This window comes from Mustela nigripes, chromosome 12, assembly GCF_022355385.1.
Source record: "Mustela nigripes isolate SB6536 chromosome 12, MUSNIG.SB6536, whole genome shotgun sequence".
Classification (NCBI taxonomy): domain Eukaryota; kingdom Metazoa; phylum Chordata; class Mammalia; order Carnivora; family Mustelidae; genus Mustela; species Mustela nigripes.
Window position 1 is genome coordinate 76,653,125 of NC_081568.1, and position 16,213 is coordinate 76,669,337.

General features: G+C 56.7%; 1 protein-coding gene across 4 annotated transcripts in view; it reads left to right on the forward strand.

The window, feature by feature from the left end:
* The window catches only part of CXXC5 (CXXC finger protein 5), a 36,282-nt gene extending 21,567 nt beyond the window's left edge, over window positions 1-14,715 (forward strand). For all 4 annotated transcript variants that reach the window (XM_059417715.1, XM_059417714.1, XM_059417712.1 and 1 more), the window contains exons 2-3: window positions 10,968-12,039; window positions 13,656-14,715. In XM_059417715.1, the coding sequence (XP_059273698.1) occupies window positions 11,134-12,039; window positions 13,656-13,700 (951 nt within the window). In that variant the 5' untranslated portion in view covers window positions 10,968-11,133 and the 3' untranslated portion in view covers window positions 13,701-14,715. The remainder of the gene's footprint in view (window positions 1-10,967; window positions 12,040-13,655) is intronic.
* The last annotated feature ends 1,498 nt before the right edge of the window (window positions 14,716-16,213 follow it).

Below are 16,213 nucleotides of genomic sequence, written 5' to 3' on the forward strand. Positions count from 1 at the left end.
CTTCTCTATCTTTCTCTCTCTCTCTCTCTCCCTCTGTCTTTCTCTCTCATGAGCTGGGAGAGGGTGGAGGTCAGGGTCTGGAGTGTGGACCCAGCAGGGTCCATCTTACTGCCATGAGCTATGGGCACGAGTGACCAGCCTGCTCACTGTGCTGAGGGCCAGGCAGGCCCTGGGCACTCAGGCACGTTGTTTGCTGAAACCAAATTTCTGTGCTTGTGTTTTTCCATAATTATATTAGCAGGTGGGATTTTTCCTCGGGGAGGCAGTGGGAGGGGGAGCGTCGTGGCAGTGTCCCTGCCTGCTCTGAGCGTGAGCTCACACTCGGCTCTGCCCGCCCGCCTGTAATGATTTTTTAATTATGCAGCCAGTGCTCGGAATTGTTAATCCGCCTCCAGCCCAGCATCCCCTCCTGTAGCTCACACCCAGCCCCGCATGGGTGTCCCCAGAGTGGTGGTGCCCAGCCCGGTGTCCATCGCTGAGGCCACAGACCTCCACCACAGTGGGAGAGAGAGGTAGGCCAGGAAGGGCCCCCAGGGGCGGCTCAGTTCCATATGCGTGTGACAGAACTTGGAGGTGGTGGGGCCTGTGGCTCTCTTTGTCCTCCTTCCCTCCTTTGGCCCCAGCGTGGCTTACATCCTCCAGGACAGCTGTGGCTCTGGAAGGGGGCAGGGGAGTGATCAGTGCCCACCCCTGAGTGGTGTGGCCACACCCATTTCAGGGACATCAGCCTGACTCTCCAGCCTTGTGTGACCCCAAGGACACACACAAGTATGATCTTTGTCTCTGTCGCACACACACAGTCACACTCTGCCTCCCTTCTGCACACACACTCAGCCTCACAGCGACACAAGCACAATGGCATGCTCTGTGTTTCTCACAAACGTAGCCACACCTGAGGACTGGGGTGCCCTCGGGAGACCACAGTGCTGCCTCCAGTGCCCTGCCCCCACTCCCTTGCCTCTGTACCCTCCCCCCACCAACTGGGACGCCCTCTGAGGCCGCCCTTCTCCCGCCTGGTGGGGTGGCTGCCTGTGGCTGGGGCCTGCCTGGACATCCATCGACCTGGCCTGGGGGAGGTGGCAGGGGGTGGAGGGTGTTCTCTAGCACCGTGGCGAGGTTCCTCTCCAGGCACCCAGCTGTGGCATCTGTCAAGGTCAGATAGCGACTCCGGAACCAGCCGGCTCGGCCCCATGGCCCCTCTCGCCTCATTATTTTTGTGTTCCGGGGCTGCGGCGACACCTCCCTCCTTCCTCCTCAACCTCCTGCCTCTTGCCTGCCTCCCCCACGCCTCTGCAGGGAGGGCCTGCAGTCTGGGGGCTTTTGTTTTCCAGTTTTTTCCATACTCAGGCCAGGCGGGCGGGTAGACGCTGGTCAGAGCTGTTCGGTCTTGAATAGCAGAGAGGCAAGGAAGGTGACTCCCTCGTGGCTGGGACAGGCTTTCAGCTGACGGAACCCTAGGTTGGTTTCTCAGGGGGACAGACTGAACGTGGGTGGAGCCCAGCCCCCACCACAACCCCGGCACACCTGTGGGCAGCTTCCTGTTTCCATAGGGGCCCCAGCACCTGGCATCAGTTCCTGTCTGCACCATCCCCATCCCAGTTGGGCCCCACACTTGCACCTCAGAACCCTCAGAAGCCCTGATACAACTCAACAGTGTGTGCACACGCATATGTGTGCGCACATGTGTGTGTGCATACACACACTGGTAAACACGTGGCAACAGTGTGTTGACGCTCACGGACCAGAAGAACCCACAAAAATCCAGCCTTCATGTAAACCACTGTAGCATACACATATGCACACTCAGGCATGTACTTAACATCCACAGGTATAGCTAGCACACGCTCCACGTGCACACACGAGGAGGTCACACAAAGACCTTCTCCTGTACTGGCATATAAGCCCTGTGAATATATCAGTGTTCCAACCCACAGGGGGCTATCTGAGTCTGCACATACACCTGAGCACACCCACAGCCCCCACCACAGACATACACACACACACACACACACACACACTCATGCGTGTACCCTATCTGACGCACCTTTTAAGTGGATACAACACAGATCTCCTAGTTGGTGGTGGTGCTCCTCACCATATGCACTTTAGCCAGAGCTCCCTGAGGCCCAGTGTTCTGTGAGCACATTTATACCACCCAAGGGGCTTTTGTCCCTGACATGCTGAAGGGAGCCTGAGGCCTCCCCCTTGATGTGCTCTGTCCAGGGAGCCACGGGAGAGTGGGAAATGGCAGTTGACAGATGGACTGTCCTACCATCCTGGCCAGCCTCTTAATGTACATCAACCTGGGCCCAGGAACACCCAGATGGAGGGAGAGGTGGGGTTCCAGGCACTTTGGGGGGACTTGTGGATTCTGGCAGAGAGGCAGGCTCAGGGGGATGGCCTCTCAGGTTCTCTCTGGGTCCCTGCCCACCACTAGCCCCCAGTCAGGGTGTGTAAGTGTGGGGAGTGTGAGACGTGGGCAAACTCTGGGCTCCCCAGAGTCTCTGGGGTAGGCCTGGCCATCCACCCCCTTCCGCCGCCAGCTGTGGACCGCTGTGACCACCCTTGAGAGGGGGAGCTGGAGGGTTAGCAGTGACAGGGCCCCTCACACCCCCCCACCCCCAGGAAACTCAAAACCCCGGGCCAGCCGCGGGTGGCGGCTTGGGGCAGGCACAAAGACGGCCTCTGTGCGGCCCGGCTGGGCTGCCCACAGGATTCTGGGGGAGGAGGCAGGAGCCGGTTTCCGTCCCATTCTGCTTCCTGCGGAGGCCGCCGGAATGCCCGGAGCTCTGGCCCAGCCTGGCCCGTCCGGCCTACCCGCAGCCCCTTCCCCTGTCTTTTCCTGGGCCTTAGGGTAGAGCTGCAGACTTCCCTGCAACAGTGCTGTCACATGTTTTGCCCAGAGCCCAAGAGCCGCCCACGCCCACCCCAGAACCACTATGCTGGGCTGAACTGGACCTCAACCTCCCACCATGATTCCCCTTTCCCGGTCCCTCAGAGCCTTGGCCAGTGTTGGAGAGCCAGGCCTTGGAGTCACACAGACCTGGTTTCAAATCCTGCCTTTGCTGCCTATTGACCTTGTGACCTTTTGCAGGTGACTTGACTTCCCTGAGTCTCAGTGGCCTCATCTATACATGGGTGACAATACCAGTTAAAGAGTTACAGAAGAAATTCAATGGGAAGATGTGTGTAAATTAGCACAATACTGGTAGAGTGAGTGTGCAACACGAGGGTCTGTGATTATCATGTCCTCTGGGGAGATGATAGCACTGGGAAGGACCTAGATGCCCCTCTCCCCAACAGGCCTCATAGGGTCTCAATCCCAGAACCTGTTCAAAACCTTCTCTCCAGACTTCAGTTTCCATGTCTGCAGATCACTTCATGGGCAGATTCAGGTCCTCTGGGATTTGTGGGGTTGGAGGGGGTCACCATCTGGAGTCTTTTTTCTTGTGTCTCTACTGTTTTCCTCGATCCCTCAGGGATCACAATGGGGTGTGGAGTAAGAACTGTGCTCCATTTTACAGATGGGAAACTGAGGCTCACTATGGGGAAGGAAGGGCACAGTCAAATCAACAGGAAGAGATGGGATGGAGCCACAAACCTAGACGTTAGAATTCTGGTCCCCTGAATTGTCCTGTTAACACCCTTGCTCCTCACACACAAGCCCTAAAGGACAGATCCCCCCTCTTCTAATTCCTTGGCCCAATTATCTCTGAGCTAGCTTTCCTCCCCTGTCCACCAGGAGGAAGATCCTAAGTTAGTGCGTGGCCCTGACCCCAGGTTGATGTCAGCTCAGATATTACTTTGGGAAACATTAGCCTAGATCCAGAGGGTCCCCATTGGAGAGGGCAACACTTTTCCCTACCTCACAACTGCTTATTGAATTGCTTGCTCTAAATGGGCCAATCATCGTCCTCCTTCAGAAGGTGTGTAGGAAGATTCAGTGAGACAAGGCATACAGCGTCTGGCACTCAGGAAGTCCTCGTTCCTTAACATAGTAACTTATCCTCCTGGTTCCATGTTGCATCTAGAGAAACTGACTCAGAGGCCATATGCCAAGGTCACCCAGAGGAAAGGGCCTTCCTGATCCTTTGACTGTTGTAGAGAGGGAACCTGGGCCGACGGAGGTGCCTGGTGGGGAAGCTTTTGTCTTTATCAGAGGTGTCCCAGATCACTCCCTAGAGCCCCAGGTCGGGGCATACCTCCTGGCTGGGGCCTCAGTGTTCCTTTCCATAAAATGGGCTGACCCCCTCCAACTGTTTTTTGGGAGCTCTGTAAGGGAGAATAGAGCCCCATGGACTCCTGGGGTTTTCTTTAGCATGTTTCCTTTTTCAGGCAATGGGGTTTTGTCTGCCTTAGGTGGAGGGTTCTAAGAGGGTCAGGGAAGTAGGATTCTAGCCTAGCCCCCTGTTCTGTCTTAGGGAGATTCTAATAGTGCTGAGGACAGGCTTTGCCCCAGGCCATCTGCTGGGTATTAGTAGTGATCAGTGCGTGCTCCTGTGTGTTCATCTGTAGTTAGAGATGTGCCCCGTGCTCTTGGGTGAGAACTGTCTTTCTCCCATTTCCAAGGCCACTGTCTCCATGTGCATCGCCTTGGGCCTGAGTAGAGCTTCTTTCCCCTTCTGGAAAGTCCCTAGGCTGAATCATGGAAATCAGAGATGACGCCCCCACCCCCTGCCTCCCCAGCTTGCTCAGCCTCAGCTCAGTTCAGCCATCAGAGCCTATGGTCTGTTCTCTTCACCACCACTGGCTTGCCCACCATCCGTCTGTCCATCTCAACTCCCTTGGAAGCCAAGACCAGCCACCATTGTGGGTGGAGGGTCATGAAGAGGGTGTAACAGGAATGTCAGAAGTACACAGGGAGGGGCGCCTGGGCTCACTAGGTGAAGCCTCTGCCTTAGGCTCAGGTCATGATCTCAGGATCCTAGGATCAAGACCCGCGTTGGTCTACCTGCTCTGCCAGGAGCTGCTTCCCCCTCTCTCCCTGCCTGCCTCTCTGCCTACTTGTGATCTCTCTCTGTCAAATAAGTAAGTAAAATCTTAAAAAAAAAAAAAAAAAAAAAGTGCACAGGGAAGTTAGGGAGGAGTGTAAAGAGCTAGACGGAGTGTGCAAGTCAGCAGTGCTGGCCTGCCCAGACAATGGCAGAATGGTGTGCTGTGCTAGGCTGCTGGCTTGGGATCCTCAAGGACCCACTGGAATGCACCCTCCTCCAGGAAACCTTCCCTCAGCAGGAAGGACGGCTGGAAGTTTGTTCTAGCCAGCGAAGGAGCAAGGGAGGGATGGCACCTTGCTCAGACCCTGCCCTTGGCTATAGTGGTGATGTAGCACAACTCTGTAAACTTATTAAAAATCATTGAATTGGGGGCGCCTGGGTGGCTCAGTGGGTTAAGCCTCTGCCTTCGGCTCAGGTCATGATCCCAGGGTCCTGGGATCGAGTCCCGCATCGGGCTCTCTGCTCAGCAGGGAGCCTGCTTCCTCCTCTCTCTCTGCCTGCCTTTCTGCCTACTTGTGATCTCAGTCAAATAAATAAATAAAAATCTTTAAAAAAAAATAAAATCATTGAATTGTACACTTCTAAATGGATGAATTTTATAGTGTGTAAACCATGCCTCAGTAAAGCTGTGTTTAAAAAATCCTACCCTTGGCCTCAGTGCCCTGCCCACTTGAGACCCTGCCAGCCTCGCGACCATACCTCACACCCTCTTCCCCATTTTTTTTTTTTTTTTTAAACTCTACCCTCAACATGGGGCTCAAACTCCCCACCCTGAGATCAAAAGTTCCACGTTCCACTGCATGCTGTCCCGACAGAGCTGGCCGGGCTCCCCTCTTCCTCTTTTCTTAAGAACTATTTCAGGCTCATGTCCCCTTTGGTAACCTCCCCTCCTCTTTAAGTCACAGGCTAACAGTTCCTTCCTCCAGAAAGGCCCCCAGTGCTCCATTTGGTCGCCTTCCCGCGCTCATTTCATATTGGTTCATGTGACCATTGGCCCAGCCCTTGTGTGCTCCTTCCCGGGCAGTGCCCAGTCCGAATCCTCCACTGTCTCCCCAGTACTGCAGGGCGTGGGGCTGCTGTTGGTTAATCAGGAGGAGGGGACGTGTGCAACCTGAACATCTAGAAATCTCACTGTGGGCCACCTGTGTGCATGTCTGTGTGTGGACATCCCTCCCCCCGACCCCCAGGCCTCTTCCCCCACTGCTGTCTGGCCTGAAGGGCTCAGGCTCTGTCTGGGGGGTGTGTCCTGGTTCCCCTGGGGCTCAGGGTGGAGTGAGGGCATTACCATCACCTCTGGTGACCTCATTGACAGCTGGTATTATGACGTCGCTGGCCCGGCATTCCGGGTTCCTGCCTGAGCATCTCCAAGCCCCCCAGGTGAAGACACTCCCCTGGGGTCTGTGACAACTCGCCCCCCATCCACATAAAGGTGACAGGCATGGTAACAACCCTTTGGGGGACAGTCGGGACAGATGGGTCACCGTGTCCTGGGCTACTTTGTCAGTTGCATAGGTAGAGCAAAGGTGGTCACACAGCAGAGTGACTCATACTTGGGCTCTGGGTTCAAATTCTAACCAGTCATTTGACCTTGGCCTGACAGTTTGATCTTCTTTGAGCCTCAGTTTCCTCGCCTGTAAAACTGCATAATAGTTCTCTTTTTTCTTTCTTTTTAATATATTTATTTATTTATTTATTTGACAGAGCAAGAGAGCAGAAGTAGGCAGAGCAGCAGGCAGAGGGAGAGGGAGAAGCAGGCTCCCTGCTGAGCGGGGAGCCCAATGCGGGGCTCGATCCCAGGACCCTGGGATCATGACCTGAGCTGAAGGCAGAGGCTTAACCCACGGAGCCACCCAGGCACCCCTGCTTAATAGTTTCTATTTCCCAGGTTTCCATGTAAAGCTTAGGAGCACAGGGCAGGAGGATATAGTCAGTGCTCACTAAATGCTTTACCTCCCTGGACTCTGAGGTCACTTGGTCCTGGGAGCTGGTTGGAGAGGGGTGGTTCTGTGTCTTCTACGGCTGGCTGGCTTGAACCTGGAGTAGAAGCAGGGGGATGGTCCCAGTGTCAGGAGAGTGGCTCCAGCTTTGCCCACCTGTCTTCCCAGCTTAGCCAGGGAGCTAATGCCCATAGGAGGTTGGGGCCTGAGGCCAAGAATCCATTGACCCTCAGCCTCCTCCCTATCAGTCTCTGCTTTGCAGCCTTGGGCCAGAGTGGGCTGGGGTCCACCCGGCCCCCACCTTTCTCTCAGAGCCATGGGCATGTCCAACCGCTTTCTCTTGGTCCCCAGGCCCCTGAGTCTAGGATTCTCTTCGGTGCTATTTCCATGTCTGTCAGACCCTCAAGTCTCCCAAGTTGGGCTAGGAGCCTTGGATCTCTGTGAGCCCAGTCCCTCTGTTTTCTGCTTCCGTGAGGCTCTGTTCTCTAACCTTGACCCTTTGCCCTGTCCTCTCCAAGTCCCTCTTTCTCTGACCCGCCCCTCAAGTTCTCTGTCTCATGATCCTCTATCTGTACCACCTGTCTCTGTTCTTTTGCTGTCGTGTCCCCCTCTGCCCCCCAGCTCTCAGGACTGGTTCCCCCTTCAGCCCCCTCCCTCTGCTCTGTCCCCGCCCGTCAGCCCCTGGTCCCAGCTCCCGGCCGGCCCGGCTCCTGCATGGACAAAGGGGTCCTTTGTGGGCTGACCGCGGCTGGCAGGGCGGCGGGGCGCTGGCTCCGCATTGCTGATGAAACGGAGCCCTTTGTTGTCCCTCCTCAGGCGCAGTATTTCTTTTTGGGGGCTGGATGCGTTCCTGGCAGGGCCGATGATGGATGCGCCCGCCGCCGCCCGCCTGCCCGCCAGCTTTCCCTCCCGCTCATTCCCGCTCCGCTTCAACGCAACCCCAGCTCCTCCCCTGCTGCCTGGGCACTGCCAGGCCCTTCCTGGTCTGGGAGGGGGCTGCTGTGTGACGCCTGGGAGAAAGAAGGTCTTATGTCCTTCCCTACCTTGAGTAGGGCAAACAAACCCTGTGGTGAGTGGTCCACTGGGACCAGGTCATCAGCTTTTCCCAGGGTCTAAAGGAGAAAGATGAGCCAGATCTAGGGGCAAATTTGGAACAAGGTTAGAGACTTGGCCTTGGGACTAACTAGATGTATCTGCCCCACTCTGGGGTTTGAGGACAGTTCACCTGGGTGCCAGTACCCCTTGTTTGCTCCCCACCTTCTGCAGCTGGGAAACCAGCGTCTGCCTGCAACACCTGTTTGATGACATATCACGTCCTCTGCTCCATAGCTCAGTAGGTCCCAGGACCCTGAGGGGCTGGGAGAGGGAAGTCCCTGAGGAAGCACAGAAAAAGAAAAGAAAAGAAATGATCGGAGAGATTCAAAGAAGGGCCAAAGCTAAACAGAACATGAGGTTTGGTCCCTACCACAAGACTCAGGGTGGAGACAAAAGCAGATAGACTGAGCCAGAGCTCCGGCCCTGATCACAGTCCCCGTGTTGGAGGGAGCTGACTTCTAATTGACCTGCCCGCCCTGCACACCGAGCCAGATCCCGGAGCCGGGAGGGGGGAGGGAGGAGAGCAAGAGCAGCGTTAATGCAGCTATCGATTTCTGCCACCAGCCAGCAGGCCGCAGAGGCGGGGACACAGAGGGGGGCTAGGGCGCAGGCTGCTCCCCTCCCCGCCTCTCTCCCACCTCTCCAACCCAAGGGCTCCTGCCTTCTCCTGTCTTTGCTCACCGGGTCTGGGCCTGCGGGCACCCTGTGCTCCAGGACAGAGTATTTGAGCTCAGATGGGGTGATGGTTGTTGGCCCTAGTCTCCGACACCTAGCCAGGGTCACTGCTGTCTAGAAGGGTGCTGATTTCTGAAGAAGGGTCTCAAGAGCCACCCTGGGCTTAGGCCTTAGCAGGTGGGACGGAGCATAGCTATCTTACATGAGCCTCTTCCTCTTAAGACAACACTGACCTCTGTGGTACCCCCAGCCAGGCCCTCCTGGGTTTGTCCTTGTGGAATATGCCAGCTGGCCCACCCTTCCTTACCGCCCATCTACCTTTACTAGGAAGGTAGTACATGGGGCCATTGCCCTCTAGGGAGAGGCAGGGAGCATCTGGCTCTCTGCTGAAGCCTGCCATCTTTGCCTCACTCAGATGGAGCTTTTCCTTCTACACTTGCTTCTCCTTGTGGCCACTCCTTAGCAGTCCCAGAGCAGGGGGCCCTGCCGGCTCAGGGCCTCAGTTTCCTCCTCTGGAAGTGCAGAAGGTTGGACTACATGACCTCCCAGGGACCAGGACCCGGCTGAGTTCTGTGACTTGGGGGATGGTGGGGTTGCCTGGGGACAAAGATGTATGTGTGCCGCCCCCAAGGCTAGGGCGGGACAGACCCAGCCAGATGTGCGCCTCCCCCTTGAGCCACCAGCTGCTCAGGCTGGGCCCTCTTCTCCGGTCTTCTCCCCCTCCCCCCAGGGTTGCTGGGCCACAGCAGGCAGGCAGGCAGGGAAGGGACCTTAGAGAGTCAGGACTGATGAGGAATCTGCCACTCCACTCCTTCTGGACAGTTCCTTCTAGAGTTCCTGGCTAAGGAGCCTGGTCAAGGAGCCCTTAATCCTGGGGCTTGAGCAGAGCATGCTTGTCCTGGGAAGGGGCACCTCAGAAATGTGGTTGTGGCCAAAGAATAGACTCTGTTCCCTGGAGGGTAACACTCACTCTCATTCCCAGCCTGCAGCAGCCAGAGGCCCCTCCTGCCCACAGCCTGCCCCTGGGCTCTCACTGGGACCTCATCCCAGACCCATCTGGGAGCCAGGCTGAAGCACAGCAGGGAAGCCTGAGTAGAGACAAGAGTGGGGTCTGAGGTAGTGATGACTGTTTTTGAGAGTGAGGAAGGAAGCGTGTGTCAATATGTACACAGCATGTCCCCCTACTCTTACAGGAGAGGGCTTATCCTGTGGCACAGTGCTGCCTGCCCTCTAGCAGGAGGATACATGCTCCTTGAAATAGGGATTCTGTGCTCTATTTGGCAACCTCTTAAAGTCAGTTTCCTTGCAGGATTTGTCAGAGCCTTGAGATAATCCATATGTATTTAGGAATTGACAAATGAGAGCCTTAGAGCAGCTTCCCAGACTACTATTTTTTTTTTAAGATTTATTTATTTAGAGAGCAAGCACGCATAGTAGGAACACAAGCAGGTGGAGGGGCAGAGGGAAAGACTCTCAAGCAGCCTCCCTGCTGAGTGCAGAGCCCGGCAGGGCTGTATCCCAGGATCCTGAGAGCATGACCTAAGCTTAAATCAAGAGTCAGACCCCCCACACACACCCCCCAGTGAGCCACCCAGGCATTGATTTCTGGTCTACACCTTCAAACTTTGCAGAGGCTATTCCAAATCCTTTTGTAGATGGGTCAGAGAAGGAAGATTAGGAAACAGAAGGTGACTCTATAACCTTCTGAGGTTAACAGACATTTCCAGTTCTTTCCTACCCCCCAGCCCAGGAAGAACTGGCCAGAGATCTGAGCTGTACAGATCCGGGCTGAGCCTCTGCCATGACACTTGGTAACTGTATATTCATGGCCAGTTCTAACGCCCTGTGTAAAATAGCCACTAATACGAAATGTGCTTGTGAGTCTTAACTGAAATAGTACAGAAAGGGGCATCTGAGTGTCTCAGTCACTTAAGTGTTTGGAGTTTAGCTCAGGTCATGATCTCAGGGTTGTGGGATCAAGCCCCACATGGGGCTCCATGCTCAGCGTGTTCCTCTCCCTGTGTTCCTCTCCGCTCATGCTTGCTCACTTTCTCTCTGTCTCCTTCTGTCTCTCTAAATAAAATCTTGGGGAAAAAAAAAACCAGTACATGTAAAAAATACCTAACCATGTTGGGTCCAGCGCGTGATAAATGCCCAGCAGGGCTTGCGTCTGTTAAAATGGCAATACCGTGGCTGGTGCTGGTGGGGATGTGGGGGAAGGAGATGCTTACCTCCGCCCTGACCCTGTGCCCTCTTGTCCTGACAGAGTGAAGACCCTTCCACGTGGACAGCAGACCATGTGCCTGCCCTGAGCAGCAGGGCCCACTAGGCATCGCGGTTGTGGGCAGCTGGGCCGGCACTCGTCCGTGGACCCCCCCACACAGTTGGCAGCCCCCCGCCCCGAGCAGTGGGCTCTGGGCCTCGGCCCCACCATGTCGAGCCTTGGCAGTAGCCCCCAGGACAGTGGTGGCAGCAGCAGCAGCAGCAACACCGGTGGCGGCAGTGGCCCCAAGGCAGGAGGGGCCGACAAGAGCACAGCGGTGGCCGCAGCCGCGCCAGCCTCAGTGGAGGACGCGCCGCCCCCCGAGCGTCGGAACAAGAGCGGCATCATCAGCGAACCCCTCAACAAGAGCCTGCGCCGCTCCCGCCCTCTCTCCCACTACTCCTCCTTTGGGGGCAGTGGTGGCAGCGGCGGCAGCATGATGGGCAGCGAGGCCGCCGAGAAGGCTGCCGCCGCTGCCGCGGCCGCCTCCCTGTTGGCCAACGGGCACGACCTGGCAGCGGCCATGGCCGTGGACAAAAGCAACCCTACCTCAAAGCACAAAAGTGGTGCTGTGGCCAGCCTGCTGAGCAAGGCAGAACGGGCCACGGAGCTGGCAGCCGAGGGACAGCTGACGCTGCAGCAGTTCGCGCAGTCCACGGAGATGCTGAAGCGCGTGGTGCAGGAGCACCTTCCGCTGATGAGTGAGGCGGGTGCAGGCCTGCCCGACATGGAGGCCGTGGCAGGTGCTGAGGCCCTCAACGGCCAGTCCGACTTCCCCTACCTGGGCGCCTTCCCCATCAACCCGGGCCTCTTCATCATGACCCCAGCCGGCGTGTTCCTGGCCGAGAGCGCGCTGCACATGGCCGGCCTGGCCGAGTACCCCATGCAGGGAGAGCTGGCCTCAGCCATCAGCTCGGGCAAGAAGAAGCGGAAACGCTGCGGCATGTGCGCGCCCTGCCGGCGACGCATCAACTGCGAGCAGTGCAGCAGTTGTAGGAACCGAAAGACTGGCCATCAGATTTGCAAATTCAGAAAATGTGAGGAACTCAAAAAGAAGCCTTCCGCTGCTCTGGAGGTAACGACGCCTTAGAGGGAGGTGTGTGGGCTCCTGTGTCTGGCCGGCAGTCTGAACCCAGCCCCGCCCCACCCCCAGCCCTACCTTTCCTGCCTGGGCCAGTGTCTGGGGGCCACTCAGCCAGTGGACCCCTGGGCCTGGGGGTCCTGGAGCAGGCTCTCAGACACCAGTTCACCGCCCAGAAAATCAGAGCCACATCTTGAGATCTCAGTAGGTCATAGTTCACAAGGCAGGCAACAGGTTCCAGGTGGGGGCCTGGCCTTTGCAGCAAGGCCCAGGGATTCTGAAGCCCTTCCTGGAGTTTTGGGCCGGCCATTGAGATTTCCGTATAGGTCCTAAGTTTCTGACTTTCAGGTGTGTCCTAAAGCTTTCAGTCTGTTCAGGTGTGTCCTAAAGCTTTCAGTCTGTGCCCTGAGATTCTGGGGCTCTCCCTTGTCCCACGTGTGAAGGGTTCTGTCCTGTGGACCATGTGGCTTTTAAGGGTAAGCCCTTCACTCACCCCTTCAGAGCCCAGCCTTTCCCCTAAGGCCACCCTGGTGCTCATTGGCCTGAGGCCTGGAAGAACCCTGTGTCTAGGTATGTCATTGACAGAAATTGGGTTTTTGGGGGGCCATAAGGTCAGTCTGGCTGCGTAGGTAAAACGGCCAGGGGTCCTGTGGGCCTAGGGTGAAGGGGTGGCTGTGATCCTGGAGTATAGGCCAGGCCTGTCCACTTTGGAATGATTGGCTTTGTGGGGAAATCACCACATAGCCACACGGTCAAGGCCAAGGCAGCCCAAACAGGAAGGGGCTTAGAACAGGCAGAAGGGTTCCCATGCTGCTTTCTCTCCACCCTCATGGCAGAGCTTGTCCCTGTGCCCCCAGCCATGGCAATCTAGTGGTGGTGCCAGGCCTGGGTACAAAAGCATCTTTTCAGCCTGCTGTCCCAGCCCCGGCCCCGCCCCTCTATGAGTGGGCCGGACGCAAATGTTCAGAATGGTTGGAAAATAATAATGACATCCCAGCTGTGGCTGCTACCCACCCGCAGGCCCCAGACCTCATATATCTGCTCTTCTGCCCAGAGAACACACCTATATGCACCCACAGGCACCCGCTGACATCTCATGTGGACACACACCCACACAGACACACCCCTCCCCGCCCGGTCCAGTCTTAGCTATAGATGTAGCCTCTTAACACAGCCAATATCCTTCCTCCCCACCCCGGCTGCACACACTACTACCCACCGTAGCACAGCTCGAGGCGCACGTCCATACAGGCCTCCAGTGCGCATGCTCCCTGCTCATTCAACAGAACCACGCACACAGCCCCCTGATGCACCACAGCCACCTGGCGCTCGTGGCCTTTGGACCAGGGGATTGGGTCTTCCTGTTTGGAAGCAGGGTTCCTGGACACTGGCTCAGGGGGCCTCAGGGTGCTCCGGGCCCTCCAGCGGCCCCACGGGCCAAGCCTTCTTCTCTGGCCCGGTCAGGATGGCAGGACCTCCATGGGGTGGCTGCCTTTTACTCCAGGTCCGTCCCTCCGCCATGAGGCCGTCCACGGGGGAGCGTCTTTGCACCAGGTCCCGCCGGACCCTGACTGAACTCTCTCCTTGTTTTTGTCTCCCGCCCCCACCAGAAGGTGATGCTTCCGACGGGAGCTGCCTTCCGGTGGTTTCAGTGACGGCGGTGGGAACCCAAAGCTGCCCTCTCCGTGCAATGTCACTGCTCGTGTGGTCTCCGGCAAGGGATTCGGGCGAAGACAAACGGATGCACCCGTCTTTAGAACCAAAAATATTCTCTCACAGATTTCATTCCTGTTTTTATATATATATTTTTTGTTGTCGTTTTAACATCTCCACGTCCCTAGTATAAAAAGAAAAAGGAAAAAAAAATTTAACTGCTTTTTCGGAAGAACAACAACAACAACAACAAAAAAGAGGTAGAGACGAATCTATAAAGTACCAAGACTTCCTGGGCAAAGAATGGACAATCAGTTTCCTTCCTGTGTCGATGTCGATGTTGTCTGTGCAGGAGATGCGGTTTTTGTGTAGAGAATGTAAATTTTCTGTAACCTTTTGAAATCTAGTTACTAATAAGCACTACTGTAATTTAGCACAGTTTAACTCCACCCTCATTTAAACTTCCTTTGATTCTTTCCGACCATGAAATAGTGCATAGTTTGCCTGGAGAATCCACTCACGTTTATAAAGAGAATGTCGATGGCGCCGCACGGAAGTCCCTCTGTATCCATCCACGCGTGCAGAGCTGCAGCCAGGAGCTCGCGGGGGGGCGGGAGGGAGGTGGTGGGGAGAGCAGCCCACCCACTCCCGGGCCGCCTACACTGTACTCCTGGTCCCCAGAACGGGATCCCCACCCCGACAATGATGATTTTGCGAAAATGAAAGTTATGTTCCTTTCTCCATTGAGGTCTGGGGAGCCCATGTCTCGATATTTCTGATCCTGGCTACTGCCCTTAGAGAAAATAAGTCCTTTTTTTCTGGCCTTGCCGATGGCCATAGAAGAAAGGGCTTCTTCTCGTGGCCCCCTGCCGGTGGGTATGGGTGCCCCGGGGGGGCCCCCTGCTGCCTGGGCCCCCTTGCCCACGGCCAGCTTCCTGCTGATGAACATGCTGTTTGTATTGTTTTAGGAAACCAGGCTGTTTTGTGAATAAAACGAATGCATGTTTGTGTCACGAAGCACCACCGCTGGCTTCTTGCTCTCCGGTTTGGGGGGCTGGTTTGGGGGCTGTTGCTGGGCAGGGGTGATGTGGAGCCACTTGGGAAAGCAAGAAGGATGGCCCCGGGATATGGAGAGTCTGGGATCTCTTGGGGAGTCGGGCCTGGCAGATCCTGAATGGGGGTCAAGCAGGAACAGGCAGCCCAGCTGGCATGGTGGAAGTGCTGTTAATCTGGAAATGGCTGGTTCTGGAACATTCTCGCCTGCCTGATTGTACCCCCTACCTCAGAATCCGGACCTCCGGGGACCTTCACTTACCTGGGGCCACCTCCTCTATTTACCTAAGTCAGCAGGGCCTGGCCAGTACAGAGCAGCCAGCAGGACCGGAGCTGCCTGTTTGATTGCTTGCTTGCTTTCTTGCAGGGATCTGTTGCTCCCCCAACCACTGAGGTGATCCCCAGGGAACAGTTTTAACCCAGATTTGTGGGGACCTGACTGTGCCCAGAATGCACAGAGAAACACCCCTACCCTGCCATACCCCTCTTTGGGCCTGAGGGCGGCTGGACTGAAGCTGGGGCGGTGTGGGGGAGGTATCCTTGGCTCCAGTTCTTGAGCGACTTTCCCCACTCCCAGATATTTTGTTGGTGCAAGGTCGTCTGCGCCCTCAGAGGCCAGATGTCTGGGGAAATCACCACAGAGCCACATGGTCTAGGTCAAGGCAGCCTGAACAGGAAGGGGTGACAGCTGCGTGGCCCCCACCCCTTCACATCACAGAGGCCGGGCCTGCAGGCTGAGACCCATCATCTATTTGATGGGCAGACATTCTTCCCACCCAGCTGCCCCGGAGCCTGGCTGAGATGGAAGCTAGACGGGAAGAAGGACTTCCTGACAATGGCAGGGGCCTTGCTTCAGGTAGGTGAGGGCTTTTTGGGGTGAGGGAAGGGGCAAATTGCGAAGGGGAGTGGGCAGTGGTCTGGGGAAGATGGTCTGCCTCTGCTGTTGTTCCCTGGAGTAGAAAAAGCAGCCCATATGGGGTAGGGGCTCCGACCCCCACCCCCTTCCCAGTGTCACAAGCTCCCTTGGAGCACCAGGAGCCCGGCAGCCTGGCCTGGCACAGCGGGGGCAGGCGGGGGTGGTGGGAGGCAGCTTTCAACTCCCGCTCTGCCTGGGAAAAATTCCCTTTCATGTGGCTGCCTGTGATCTCTCCAGGCGGTTCTGCCAAAGGGGGGCGTCCAGCAGGGAGTGGGGGGAGGCCTTGCTGCCAGGGGCACCCTCATCCTCCACCCCCCACCCCCGCACAAGGCAAACTGCAGCACCTCTAGGTCCTGCAATGGGCAGGGAGGGTCTTCCTGGGGGGCGGCTGGGTGGGAAGCCTGGCCAGCAGGGGGCACCCAGGGAGGAGGCCCCCGCCTACCCCCGCCCTGCTTCTGGCAGCGCACAGGCCGCAGATGGCCTCGGCCAGCCCTCATTGGCATGCCTACAGGTGTGGGGTGGACGGCTCCAGTGCCAGCCCAGAGG